The sequence below is a fragment of the Archocentrus centrarchus genome, chromosome 10 (assembly GCF_007364275.1).
Source record: "Archocentrus centrarchus isolate MPI-CPG fArcCen1 chromosome 10, fArcCen1, whole genome shotgun sequence".
NCBI classification, from domain to species: Eukaryota; Metazoa; Chordata; class Actinopteri; order Cichliformes; family Cichlidae; genus Archocentrus; species Archocentrus centrarchus.
This window is the reverse complement of record NC_044355.1, coordinates 2,056,956-2,071,846: the sequence shown is the minus strand read 5'-3', so window position 1 is coordinate 2,071,846 and position 14,891 is coordinate 2,056,956. Positions and strand designations below refer to the sequence as shown.

At 42.4% G+C, this 14,891-nt stretch overlaps 1 protein-coding gene across 1 annotated transcript; it reads left to right on the top strand.

Annotated features, from left to right (window-relative positions):
• Nucleotides 1-12,377: 12,377 nt before the first annotated feature.
• LOC115787352 (golgin subfamily A member 6-like protein 22) lies at nucleotides 12,378-14,583 on the top strand. The gene has a single exon (XM_030740028.1). It carries the CDS (start codon nucleotides 12,567-12,569, stop codon nucleotides 14,232-14,234), a length of 1,668 nt encoding a protein of 555 aa, XP_030595888.1. The 5' UTR covers nucleotides 12,378-12,566; the 3' UTR covers nucleotides 14,235-14,583.
• The last annotated feature ends 308 nt before the right edge of the window (nucleotides 14,584-14,891 follow it).

Genomic DNA, 14,891 nt, shown 5'->3' with positions numbered 1-14,891 from the left:
CGCACACACAGAGTCACCCTTCAGTCACCTCGTGGGCTGTAAAATAAGTCGCCGCCACATGCCAGCTAGGGGTCAATGGCATGTTACCATCTTGCCTCTGTCAAGCAAGAAGACGCAGCCACACATGCCTGCATTACTACACTAACGTCAAAGCAGTTTCCCTCCAGCTCTACGAGCAAAAACCACAATTTTTACCTAGAATACTGCCCAAGTCCAGACCTGTAAATGACCTGTAAACACCAACGCAGACGCAGCTACGTCTGTCTGCAAAGACTCGGTACACAGGAACGGTGAGTTGGTCGGCACTCAGTGATCATCTTCTGAAACTCTGACTTTAAAATACTTTAAAATACCTTGTGAGAAAACTAATTGGATATCTTTTTAATTCTCAGTGCCATACTTCTACCATCCTGTCACCACATTGAGAAATGTTCAGCTTGTTTATCAAAGAAGGGTGGGGGTGTCCTAGTGCAGGCCCCCAGTTAACCCTCTGTCTGAAACTAGCTGTTTTTGGTAAAGCCGCCGTCCGTTTTAACCATCTTTCTTCTGATTAGTTTAACAGATTATTTGAATGACCACATTAGGAATATTTGCTCTCCGTGATATTGCACAGAGCCAGGACTAGAAAAAAAAAGCCTGAAACCCGCTGAGAGTTTGGCTCATGGGGACTACATGCTCATACACTGACCTGATTTTTAAAAATGTTGATCATGCATAACATGAACATCCACCACTGTAACAGTATACATAATAAAAGAAGGAAAAACCTAGTAGATCGACCTTAAATGTAATCACTATTGTGAAAGTCACTGAAAGTCTGTTTTAATTTAAGTTTTGCTCATTAGTGTTAATATTCATTTTGTTTGTCTTCATTTTAAACTATATCTAAAATGTATCCACTGTGGTGAACCCATGGTAGTTTTACATGACCTCTATAAACAAATATGATTTGACTTCACTTATCATGTTGTGATAGTATATGTCTAACATAAGCAGCTGTAAGCTCCTCTCAGATTTAATGAACTTTAAAGTGAATTAATTAGCTGTCTGAAAATGATGCTTTACACTCTGGTTCAGGCTCATCCCCTCATAACCATACACTTGGTTGTGTTCATAATTAGAGCTAAAGGTTTTCATCTAAACTTAGTATATTCTAATATAATATAATCGAGCAGCAGCCTCAGCGACAGAAGAAACAAGAACTACCAAAAAGTAGAGTGTAGTTCCTTTAATGGCCAGTTGGAGTTCCTCCATAAGTAAGTCAATTCCCACAGATTTCCATGTTAAAATACCCAACTACAATTCTGAAAATAACCTGTATATAGCCTGGTACAAAGACAGCTGTGGTCCCTATAGTTATTTTCACTTCACTTCAGCTAACTGGATTTGCTGAACTGGACCTCCCGTCATATTTGTGGTGTGGGTCCCTTTTGGAGCATCTTTAATATATCACGGCCTGCTGTGAGGTGCAGACTGTTACAAGCCTGTGCTGCAGTGAAATTCTAGTATTCTTCTCAGTCTGTTACTTAGCAGGTATCTGTGTCTCTGTGTTGCACCTATTTCAGTTAATTAACCTATTTCTCCGAGTTGGCTGGAGAGCTGATATCAGTATGGCGGGATTCAAAGGGCCCAGTCCAGAAAACAGAGGGTGGCATCTGTCTTTCATCTGCTGTTTATGGTTCTAATGTGTCAAATTTGTCTTTATAGATTTCCACTTCTACTGCAGTTCTTTCAACTCCCACCCTTAAATCTAACCTCCTGTTTGATAACAATTGTGCACCCAGTTGAGATTACCTGTATCATAAAGTAAAGTAATAAGGTACACGGTCACAATGGCCTAAAATGTGCCGTTCTGCCAAACTGCTAAGCAAAGACTCAGGACTCTCTCTTTGTTCCGCTGCCAGCTGTGAATCTTAGCTATTTGTTTGGTCTGTGAGGATTCCTCCACATGTGACCTCATGTGTTTCTTTGAGGTAACAACAGTTTCGTGTTTACATGCAGCTTTGTGCTGTGAGGTTGCTCTCATATGCTCAGCATTGGTTGTCAACAGCTCAGATCCTCCGCCGCCAAACAAGGCCTTTCAAATCCCAACACCTAACCCTTGTGTGCGTTTACTCACGCCACTATTAAACATTTACATACTCATCCAAACAGTGTCAGTGGGAAAGCCGAATCATCTCACTCTGTTTTGCATTAGCATGCGACCAAGCAGTTTGACTCTTCCTCCAAAGAGGAGTCCCAAAGCATCCATAGTAATCAATCTGAAGAAACCAAACCACTGTATACACAGAGGACACTGGGGTAAACAACTTCTAACACTGCTGGACTCAAGTCTCATCTCCATGAGAGATGACAAAGACGTGACTCCGTCTTGCACCAACTCTTTGTGTTTTAGTTTATGCTCCAAACCGCAAACAACTTTTGTGTGTTTTGTGAGTGGAGACATTTCTCCAAATGGACCCCAGCTCTCATAAATGTTTAATAAACACTTTTCTATTTGCAATAACTGAACCTTTTCCAAACCCCTGTGGTGCTCTTTATAATCCACATAAGCTATGGACACCACATGCTTGTTCCCAATAATCTGTGTTTGTACAAGCAAGTGCACAGACAAAAGTCACACGTGGAAACGCGAGTCTGCCGCTCTCCATTTTAACAAGTCTCACTTTTTAATGGCTACATCCTGGTGTTAAATGTCTGTAATGTGTTTTCCCTGGCTGTGACGACGCTCGGACATAAACATGCTATTCTTGCTGCACCTATAATTGTTCTATTAATAACACCTGTAACGTCTGAGTCTCGTTCTGCATGGAAGGGTGCAGGAGTATTTACTGTGTGCAAAGGCGACCCGTTTCCAGCTGCCACACGTTGTTAATCTCTGGCTACACCTCAGCCGTTCACAGCCCATTTCGGTCAGACTCTTTTAGCGCTTTGCAGTCAGGGGGCAGGCTGCTGCCGCTGCCACTGATGTCCCTCGTGGTAAAGGGCGCCACCGCAAATCCGGGGCCACACCTTTCTGACGAGACGTATGGCAAATTGAGAACAGCATCACCTCACCTCCCTTACCTCTGCCCTCAGCTTCGGTGTTACACAACCCTCCAATCCATGCACACATTGCTTTCCAGTGACGTGGACATGCTTTAAGTGGCAGGGGCACCCAGAGATGCACATGGACCACCCAGAGTGACACTTGACAGAGTTGGGTGTGGATATCCTGGTAAAACCAAATGTGAGATATGCAAATGTGCGTGAAACATTTTTGGTTTTCAGGGAAAGTCAAAAACTCAGACTGAAGAAGACTAGCCTGAGTTTTTATTATACATGACTGCTTGAAGGTCTGTAGTTTCACAAGCTGACGGCAATTGGCTCTGACCTACAGACAGCAGAGATGTAATTGGATTATTAATGTACAACCCAACAGGTTTGTTTATTAAGCTTGAGAGCTGGCTTGCGTATTCTGCCGGCAAGTATCCCAGAACAGATTGGGGTAAGACTACAGATGTACTGAGGAGAATTGGATTCCAGTTACAAGATGGGTCTTCATTAATTTGAATAAAAATGGCTGAGAGGCGCATGAGCCAAGACCCCATTCAGGTACACGATGGAGAAAGACTGGACTTTCCCAGTTTTGGGCCCATAGAGCATGCTCATTAGCATCTTTATCAATCAAGCCTGTAGAGAACATGTGTGAATGAGTTGTGTGATTACACATAAATAAGCTGAGATAAAACAAGAGCAGTCCAAGACCTCATGTCTCCGCCAAGGCTGAAAATTCCCTCCAGGCCACACCTGCGAGAGTAAATCCCAAAAATATCAAGAGCTGGACAACTTCATTTCTCGACAGCATGTTTCCTGATTTCTCTCTTTTCAATGCGATATTTGTGAAGTTGGCACAAAATATGAAATGCTGTAAATCCTGCGATGGCAAAGAATCTTTCCAAAACTGCTGGACTCAGATCCAACCTCCAAAATTTAATTACTTCTAGTATGTGCCAAGCTCCACCTCTGGAAAAATTCATACAAATCCATCCACAGCTTTTGAGAAATCCTTGAATCAAACAAACAGGCAAACTGAACGGATCACACAGGCTCCATGCTGGTGGTAATAATTATAGGACTGCTCATATAAATCACTAATGTTATTTAGCCAAATCAATCAAATTCTGATGGTAAAAACTGGACTGGGCAATACGCAGCCACCCCTCTCTAATGGTCATTTATTTAGTGTCCACTGGGGTTCAGAACTCGAGCCTAGAGACCAGTTGACGACCCCCCGGGACAACCCGAAAACCTCACTGTGATTGCCTTGCAAACACTTGGCAACTATCTGCCCTCTGGCAGTGAAACTGTGATAAAGTGTAACACAAACCATAAACAGAGACAGTTCACCTTCAAAGTAAAAGTGGTGCCTTACTGCTGAAACCAACACCTTTCATAAGCCACCTCTTTTACTTTGAAGGCAAACAGTCTCGATGTTGCACAGTTTCACTACTTTTAGGTGAGTAGTTGAGTGTTTGCAGGTAAGTTGGTGCCTTCCACACAAATTGCAATCTGATCGTGACCAAAGCAATGACAGGGAGGTTTTCAGTGCACCACTTTACATGATGAATGTAATGGACACTGCTGCCTCTAACAGTCGTGGTGTGGCTTCTTAAGTGGGGCGTGGGTTGGACTCATTAATGTTTGTGTGTTATTGTGTCACTAGTTAAATTTTGGCACTTTACTGGAGAGAAATCTGACTGACACCTACTTCAAAGGTGGTTTTTGGCAGTGTAAGAACATACAGACTGGTAGTAATTATCAACCTGAGATGAAATAACTGCACTCTTTATCATACTACTTATGGAAGAGGAAATCTAGAGGCAACTCCCTTTGTTCCCAAACATCAGTGAGCAGGACAAATTTAATTACCTGTGAATGTTACTGCTGATATTAAAAAAGCAGGTGACCCACTGTGTAACAGACAAACATGTGAAATAGAGCCATTTTCAATTACTGCCTTTATTCACAAGGGGTCACCTCAGCAGGTGGCTCCACATATGTGCTTAGGCCAGTTTTTACAGCAGATACCCATCCAGACACAACCCCAAAGGAAGATAAGGAAAAATCTGCCTAATTATCAGGAAAAAAATACTTTGGAGTGATGTTAGGTTCATATTATAAAATGCTGACTTGGTCACGAGTTCAAAAATCTTCTTTCATGATCAAATGAGAGTTTAAAATTGACAAGAAGACTTTGAAATAACTCCAGAGTAATGAGCACCCATTAACACACAGCGTGTCCACACTGTGTCGGTATAATTTCACAAAAATCTAAATCTAAACCTCTTTATTATGGGTTGGTTATTTCTTTATAGACATATTTTCTTTTCCTCTTTTCTTGTTAGGAGATATTTACACTTTTATGACCCATCAAAATGCTCTTAAATGCTCACATTCCCCTGCTGTTGGGTGTTTAATAGGTTTGTGACCCATCTGGTATCAGCTGGAGCCTAAATGGAGAAGACAAGGATTGTGATTCCACTTCATGCAAAATCAGCCTCGTTGTACAGCGACCCCAATATTCAGGATTAACTTTGGTGTGCAGTCTAATTATCACACTGGGAGCGGTGATAAAAATTCAGTGTTTTGGTTGATGGCTAAGATGGTGAACTAATCCTCAGGCTGAAAAAGTCTGAGAAGTATTTGCTTTAAGAGTTTCATTAAAAGTTTTTGTCCGCCTTGAAGGTTAATTGTATTACAGCCCTTGAAATGTATAAAATTATCCAGGATCTACACATATCCACCCATTAGAAATAATGCAACGAGCAGCCAATCAGTGACTGCACTGAATGTGGGGAAATAACACAATGTGAGGCATGTTATTGGAACTGTCATTCATTAAGTGGCAGACTGCTGACTTGTTCCTTTCAAATTAAAGAACTACAGGAAAAAAATTACATAATAAATGTCCCACAAATATGCACAAGCACATGGTTAATACTTAGAGGAAACATATAATCACTTATAGTGAGTGATTAAAAAAAAAACCTCTGAAATATTAACTTTATTTACCCATAAAGCTAACATTCTCAATTCAAGCCCATCTTTTAAACTGTTTCTAACTGACAATGATGATTATTATTAGTGTTACATCACTAAATAGGTCTGGGGGTAAGGGGAGTAACATAATACTAGATGGGGAAACATGAGGACGTCGTTTGGGTCAGTTTGGAAAAATGAACTGCCAACTGTAACTGATTAAGGTTACAAGCCTTCACCTCAACTAAAGAAAAACAGGAGAAAAGGGTGAATACTGAAAGACAATGAGAGCTCTCCCCTACAAGCTTCCTCTGGTCACTGTAACAGAAGGCAGAGACGCAAAGGACAGATCAGTCAGGTTTAACTTGAGAAAACCAGCCAACCACAAACACAGGCAAGCAGAGCAAAGGCTAACGGCCCACACACGAGAGACACACGATGCTCCGACAGCCAAGAATGAACGAACCTGAGCGCGACCAACCCCCTTCCCGAGGTAGGTGACAGTGGTCTTGCCGAACTCACACTTTGCCAAGTTTAGTTTCAGAGAAGCATCTGCAGCTAAACAATCAAACATTCAGTGCTGCGATGCGCTCCGGACAGTTGGAAGAGTAACCACATCACCCAGATAAATACTGCAGTTTGAAATATTACCCAGGACAATGGTCATTAGCTTCTGAAAGGTCACAGGGGCATTTCTCATCCCAAATCCCATCACAGTCACAGTGCACTGCAAAAAAAATGATCCTGATGCTGAGATTTCAGAAGCTCTTTAGTAAGCAGGACTTGCCATTAACCTTTAAGGAGGTCTAACCTATTGACACATGCTGCTGAGCCAATGCTGTCGATACAGTCTTCAGTGTGAGGCAATGGGAAAAGAATCAGATACTTAGACTGCATTCACCTTATGGAAGTCTGCACGGATGTGAGGGCTGCCTTCTGATTTTGGTGTGAGGCAGGGAGAACTCCATGGACTACAACTAGGCGTAGCTTGGCTGTGTTCCAGAAAGTAATTTACTTCCTTCTTCACCATCTCTTTGTCATATTCACTTGATAAGCATGCTGTTTAATGGACACTGCATTACCAATGTTAATGTCATGCTCTAAGACTGTAGTACGTGTCACCAAAAAGAGTTAGGCAGGACTGGATTAGATCAGGGTTTCTGCGGGGTAGTAAAAGGTAGTAAATTAAATGAGCTCAAATTAAGGCTAGTAAAAGGTAATAAACAGAATTTGACTTGGTAGTAAATTTTTCATCACCCCTTCAATATATTTTGACTTTTCCATTGATGCAAACTTTTTGTTTTAAGTTCGTTTAACTATAAGATCTGTATAGAAATATAACTACTCAGCAGGACCTGAGCTGACGTTGATAGACGAGCGGTTCCACTGTCCGATCTGCTGTGCGCATGCGCGGAGTCATTTTGCGCCTCGTAATGGGAAAATGTCGTTTTCACAACTTTGGCTCGATGACCCGGCACAGACTGGCTTAACCCTCCGGAGCGCACGGACGCGCTGGCGCGTCAAAATGACATCGCCGTAGCATCAGGACGCTGATGCCATGAATCTAAAGTGCAGACTTCAAACTATGTACCAGTTTTTAAATTACATTAATAGGCCAAGTAGAACCAGAGTTATGCCCAATAGTTTACGCCATGCTTTTTCCTGTATTTTGTCCTCACCTTCGATGCGCATTTTGTGCAGAAATAAACGGCGAAAATGTGAGTTTCGCTAACAGGAAGTGCTTGCTAATAAAAACAACAAAACAAAATTCCCGACAACCCCTTTCCTATTGGTGGGAAAATCAACCAATCAGAAAATTATGCGGTAACACGATGCATTTGGGTGCATTTGACTGCTGCGGAGCAGGTGAAAAAGTGGTAAAAGAGACATTACTGGCAAGTTTTGCCTGTGATGGGCCCCTCAGTCTTGTGGAGGACAGAAACTGTGTTTTGAGGCGGCATAAATAATTTGTGTAGCATCTTAATGTGAGTCCTGATTGCTCTGCAAATAGTTGTACACAAAAACACCTGAGGCCTTTCCTGCATTTTTATGTGAACAGTTGTATTTAACTTTTACTATATTTTTACACAAGTTTTGCAAATTTACAACTTATACTTGCATTTTAAAATAATTCGTTAAGCATGTTTGTGATTTTTAACTTTTTTCTACTCTGATTTTATGTTTTTATGTGATTGTAAGTCCAATGTCTTAATACAGTATGTCAAAATGAAAGAATAACTATACAGTCACACACATGAGGTCGTGTTGAAAAAAAAAAATGATACCAAACAAAGCAAGGTAAACAGTTTCTAAGGTCAACTATGAAGCTAAAAGCAAAAATAGTCAAAAATGGCCAAATATACCCCGGACCCCAGAGGGTTAAGCCGGTCATGGGGAATGATCGAGAGGCGTTTTCTAAAGTGTGCAGAAAAAATATAAATTTGACCTGAAACGGTGTGACGGCGATTAAATCACACCGAGCATCCACCATCCATCCATTTTGTTTTTTGGTGCTACACAAAGCACTGCGACTGCAACCTCAAGGTCAGCTATGAGCACAAGTATTGCCGTCACACCTCAGCAGCAAACCAGTATTCCAATATTCTATTGGGAAATAAATAATCGGCTTGTGAAACTTGAATTTCATTGCATTTTGTTTATATTCTTAAAAAAACAAATTTAGACAGATTCAACTCATTGTCATTGTGCGCACAAGGCACACAACGAAATGATCCAGAGACGAGCATCTGCGGTCATGCAGCCAGAGACCGGCACTACCATTAGGCAATGTGGTTTAGGTGTCTTGCCCAAGGACACAACGCAGCACAGGGACAGGGACTCAAACCGGCAACCCACCGGCTGCAAGACAGGCACCTACCCACTGCGCCACTTTTTGAAATGTGTTCGGAATATTAATGTGTATGAGGTCTTAGTCAAGACAAAGTCACAGTTACACCTTCAAGTAAGTGGGATAAAGTTTTATCTTTGCTGAGAGATGGGCGATCATCTTACATGGCTTAGTGCTGTGAACTCACCGCTGCCCCAAAAAAGGCTGCTGCTCGATTTCGTCCTGGTAGTAAAAATATTTTAGAGGTAGTAAAAATAGGTAGTAAAAGGTAGTAAATTTAACTCTAGGATTCCTGTATAAACCCTGTAGATGCACAATCTGATTTTTGTGCACCAGATAAGTGAGAAAGATGTGTGGACAGGTTTAATGGTACCTCTGAATTCAGCAGTCTAGCCCATTGGTAGTCTGCATCACGTCGTTCAAATCCATCATCATCACCCACATCTTCCTCCGCCCATGGAGAGGCGACCAGTGAAACTGATGCTGAAGACACAAGGGTTAATCTCTTGCATGATACAGCTAAAGCATGTTAAGGTGACACAAGTGAGACTGACACTTCCTGTCAGGGGTTTTAATCCCAATCTGTGTCATGTTTTTTTTAGCTACATGGGGGCCAGAAAATGAGCAGAGAGAGCATACCCAGGAGTTGGAAGAAAAACTAGTACCTCATCACCTGGTCTGAAAGATCTAGGGATAACCTTCTTATCATAATGCTGCTTCATGGTGATCTGAGCAGATAAAAAAGCTTCCATGCATGAATTTGTTACAGGAGCTCTCAACAGAGTCCAAAACACTAGTTTTGCCTCGTCTGTCTGAACTACTTTTTGAAGACCAAAGGTAGTTAAAAAAAAAAAAAAAAAAAACTTTGTCAAGGTCCTAATAATTAGAGGAGCTGTAATTCATCTGAGAGTTATTGTTTCTGCAAAGTGTGATGCAATGCAATTATTAACAGGAACTGATTACCAGCTTCTGTCTTTGGTAATGGGCCATTACAGTCTACAATCACATGCTCAAAATGTTCACCCAGTGCTGGGATGGGACAAAGGAGACGAAGGGACTACCTGGTTTGGCTTTCCTGCAATCTGGCCACCTTTAACCCAGGCCAAAAGAAATGGCTGATGATTATGTTTTAGGTTTTTGTGACCTACAGCCAAAACCTAGATGTCCAGACAGTGGGTGATCGTGCACAAGAAATAAGACGTGATGGCGATAGTCAGCAGGAACCTTAATTTGTTACACTGTACTCCAATCACACGCTATAATCACCTGGACCCACTTTCTCAGACTCAGGTTTTATTAAGTCTGCTGAGTGTGAGGCCCTCTTACAAATAAGGACTCCATCCTGCAAAAAGTCAGCACATGAGCAACATTTGCCTCTTATTTGGAACTTAGAAGCAAACCATTTGGCCAAAGATGGGTCAGCAGTGAGTGCTTCACATGTTCAGTGTCAATGAAGGTGTGCATCACATATGGTGCTACTTGAATCTGGGAAGGTTTTTTCACTCGTCAGTGTTGGAGCTAACAGTGAGTGTGCTAAATCTGCTTCTTCTTCCTTATGCTGAGTCTGAGCATTAACAGAGAGGATGAACGGGTAGCAATTTGGCAATTCATCCACTTTTGAGTTTATTTCTGGGTTATTTGTGACTTCAGGCACAGGATACACTTTCCCTCCAGAAATATCATTACTCATGATGAACTCAACACCTTTGATGGGAAAAGAGGGCCATACTACAACATCAGACTTAGATCTAACATGCACTCAGTGCAGGGCAGCTGGCACATGACCTATTTCAGCACATTGCACTAGAGTGCTAGCATGCCAGGAGGAAGACTCAATCAGTCATGGATATCATGGATCAGGCTCTTCATGCTGACTCCCTTCGATGCTTTGGGTTTGCATGGTTTTAATTAACCCCACCCCTTTTGTTTGCTCACCCTCAGCTGATTGATGTTTGCGCTTTAAAGCTAAACAATCGGCAACAACCCGGTCCAGCTTCTAACAATAACAGCATTCCTTTTCAGCTTTGGGAACAGAGGAAAACTGCTTAGACTTTGGTGATGGGGAATCCCTCTGGGGATCATCTCGTGCAGGGAGATCACATTTATTAGCAGACACATTCTTATGGGTCAAAGCACATTCAGCTGTTACTGCAGCAGCCTTCAATTTGATACTTTCTGCTCATTCAAATGAACAGCAATTTCCTCAGGAATATAATTTTTAAAGTTTTCTATCAGCTACAATGTTACTTGCTGCACAGTATTTATCAGAGAGAGCTGTCTTTTCTCTATCAAACTCTACATGAGTTTGATTTGTAGCCTTCTTGTGCTTGTGAAAGGGCATAAGCAGCAAGGCTAGCAGACTTAGCATACTGCAAGCTATCATCTAATGACAGAGCTGAACACACGTCTTAGGCTTTTCCGAGCAATTTAAATGGAAATACCTTTGGACCTGCAGGAGATCCCACGGTGGGTTCTGTGGAAGGGACTGGATTATGCACTGCTGAACCAGCTGCAACAGATGTACCCTGAGGCTGAACAGGAGTATTAGAACACCTCAACTCCATATCAACTAGAGAAAAAGGTGAGTATGAAAAGACTCACTGTTTGTAATAGCTTCCTCTGGTCACTGTAACAGACTAGAATAGATTAGAAAATGTCACATATAATGAAATTACAGGTGCTTCTCCCATTGAAGGAAAAGGCAGAGATACAAAGGATAAATCAGGTTTAACTAGAAAAACAAGCAAACCAGAAACACAGGAAACCTAAGAAAAAGCAGGCAAACAAAGCAAAGGCTAACAGCACACGCTCAAAAGCAGAGTGCTCTGACAACAGCTTCAGTAAACTTATAGAGGCCCTTCAACTAACTACACTTAATGCCCTGGAGAGCATCCACTGGATGAGGGACTCAGAAAAGCAGGCTCATCAGCAGCCAGTATCAGGGAAGGGTGGAACCCATACTACGTTTCCACCGCCGAGGTGCCGGTGCTCGTGTCAGTGCTGGTGTTGGTTTCAATAAACCGGTGAAATGCTTAAGAACGAGCCCGCGTTTCCACCGCGATTTGTGAACTGATCCTTTACGTATCGGTCGTCATCTGGACACGGAAGCCGAAGAGCGTAAACGTGGGAGAACACGCTCCTGTGCACCATTGCCAACTTAGCGAATTTGTGGCTAGATTTAGCGGATTTTCAGACCCCCATAGAGACTTTTTTTTTTTTTTTTTAAATAAAAAGCGACTAGCGACAAATTTAGCGCGTTTTCCCGGTGACTTTTGGAGAGGTTTTTGTTAACCTGAAATCCTCCGCTATCGCCGTGTTTTGTGTACATACAGCCTTCGTACTGCGTCCGTCCGTTCGTACGCTTTGGTATCGCCCGGACCCCCAAGAATACCTGGCTGTTGGTTTGTACCGTAAGTCACGTGACCTTAATAGCGGAATTGGGTCCGTTCGTGTCCTCGTGGGCGGGGCATGGAATGTTTTTGGCTGGGTGTGTTCTAAACTTCAAAGCCAATATTACGTCATCATCTTAGTTTTAAGGCGCAAACGAGAATCCCGTATATAAAGGGCAGCCCGCATACCGGACACACAATCCGCAAGTACCCAGTCAAGACCGATTCATTTTGTTCTCCTGCAGACAAAAACAGAGATTATCCGATTCTTATACCAGATTTTAATACCATTGTGTTTCTCATTAAAAATGCCAGACAGTAACCAGCACCAAAACCCTGAATTGTTGCATCTTTTGCAACAATGTATGCTCGGTGTCAGCAGCATGCAGAAAGACTTTCATGAAGTCAATTCTGAAAAAAATAAATTCATGGAGGAAGCCAAGAAATTAAAGTTGTACATCAACAAGCTGCAGGTCCAAAGGGCAGACATGCAAACCAAGCTGGACCAATATGAGATTCAAGTGGGAAAGCTAAATGATGAAGTAGCAGCAAATAAAGAGCAAATCATCAAGCTGACCTCACTGCTGGAATCCAAAATAGAGGAGCGAGGGGACCAGGTTTGTTCAGAGGCTCAGGAAGAGCCCAGGGACTCTGAACTGGAAATGAAGAGGCTGAAAGAGCTGCTTCAGCAGAGGGACACTGAAATCCTGAACCTGCAACAGGAAAATGAGAGTCTGTCTCTCGAAGTTGCATGGCTGCAGAACGCTGAGGCTCAGTGGATTGAGGCAGAAAAGGAAATCCTATACCTGCAAAAGGAAAATGAGAGTCTGTCTCTCGAAGTTTCCCGCTTACAGAACGCTGAGGCTCAGTGGAATGAAGCAGACAGGGAAATCCTGAACCTGCAACAGGAAAATGAGAGTCTGTCTCTCAAAGTTGACCGCTTTCAGAAAGCTGAGGCTCAGTGGAATGAAGCAGACAGGGAAATCCTGAACCTGCAACAGGAAAATGAGAGTCTGTCTCTCGAAGTTGCCCGCTTACAGAAAGCTGAGGCTCGGTGGATTGAGGCAGACAGGGAAATCCTGAACCTGCAACAGGAAAATGAGAGTCTGTCTCTCAAAGTTGCCCGCTTACAGAAAGCTGAGGCTCAGTGGAATGAAGCAGACAGGGAAATCCTGAACCTGCAACAGGAAAATGAGAGTCTGTCTCTCGAAGTTGCCTGCTTACAGAAAGCTGAGGCTCGGTGGATTGAGGCAGACAGGGAAATCCTGAACCTGCAACAGGAAAATGAGAGTCTGTCTCTCAAAGTTGTCCGCTTTCAGAAAGCTGTGGCTCAGTGGAATAAGGGAGCACAGACAGCGATGGTGAAGGATGAGCTGCTGGCTCTCAAAAAAGAAAATAAAAAGCTGATGGATGACCACAAGGAGGTCTATAAAATCCAAGAAGGGTTGAGAAAGACCACCATAGAGCTTCGAGAAAAACAGAAAAAATTTGAAGAAGAAAAGAAAAAATTCAATTTACAAAAACAGCTGAAGGAGGAAAAGAAAGGTCTGCATGGACAGTATCAGGAATGCCAGAATGTAAGTCAGCCATTGAGAGAACTGACAAAATTGCAGAAAGACCTGGAAGAGAAGAAAAAGGAAATTCAGGAGAAACAGACTGACAGAGCAGAGCTCATAAAGACAGAACAAGAGATGATGAACCTGCTGAATTTGCAGCCCAGACAGTTAGACCTATATAAAGATAGTAAAGAAATAAAGAAGCTCCTGAAACAAAAAGATAAACTAGAAGAAAAACTGGTGAAAGCCAAAGTGAAAGAATTAAGGAAGAAGATGAAAAAAAGACAAGAAAAAGAAAGAAAACAGCAGAAAATTCAAGAAGAAGCGCAGAAAAGACGGAAAAAAGAGCAAAAGAACCTGAAAACGCAGGAGCAGAATGAGAACCGACGACGTGGCGTCCGGTCGTGGTTCTGCTGCTGAGCTCGGCCTGAGGATTAGCCTCCTCTTCCTCCTTATTCTCTCCACTCTCCCTCTCTCCCCTCCTCTCTATCTATCCTACTATCCCCCCAGCCGGTCTCAGCAGATGGCCGCCCCTCCCTGAGCCTGGTTCTGCTGGAGGTTTCTTCCTTTTAGAAGGGAGTTTTTCCTCCCCACTGTCGCCTAGTGCTTGCTCATAGGGGATCATATTCTCATTGCTGGGATCTTATCTTGCCCACTGCTTTCTTCTCCTTCATTTTCCCCCTGCTTCAGGGATCCTCAAGTCCAGGCCTCGAGGGCCGGTGTCCTGCAGGTTTTAGATAGGTCAGCCGTTTGCTGTTTTTGCTCTGTATCTTATCTGTTTACATTTTAATAGCACAGCTGCTACTCTTTTCTTAGGAAGGAAAAAAGCATTTATTTATTTGAGGAGCATTATTATTTAAATATGCCAGTGGTTTAGTTTTGATCAATTTTTCATGTAAATCTACAGCTGAATATTAATAAAAGTGTCTCTGACACATTTGGAACATTTAACTTGGACTCAGAAGTGCCTTTTTGTTTATACCTTTGGGAAGAACAAATATCAAGATATATTTCGTATATCGCCATTCAGGTAAAAAATATTGAGATATTATTTTGGTCCATATTCCCCAGCCCTAG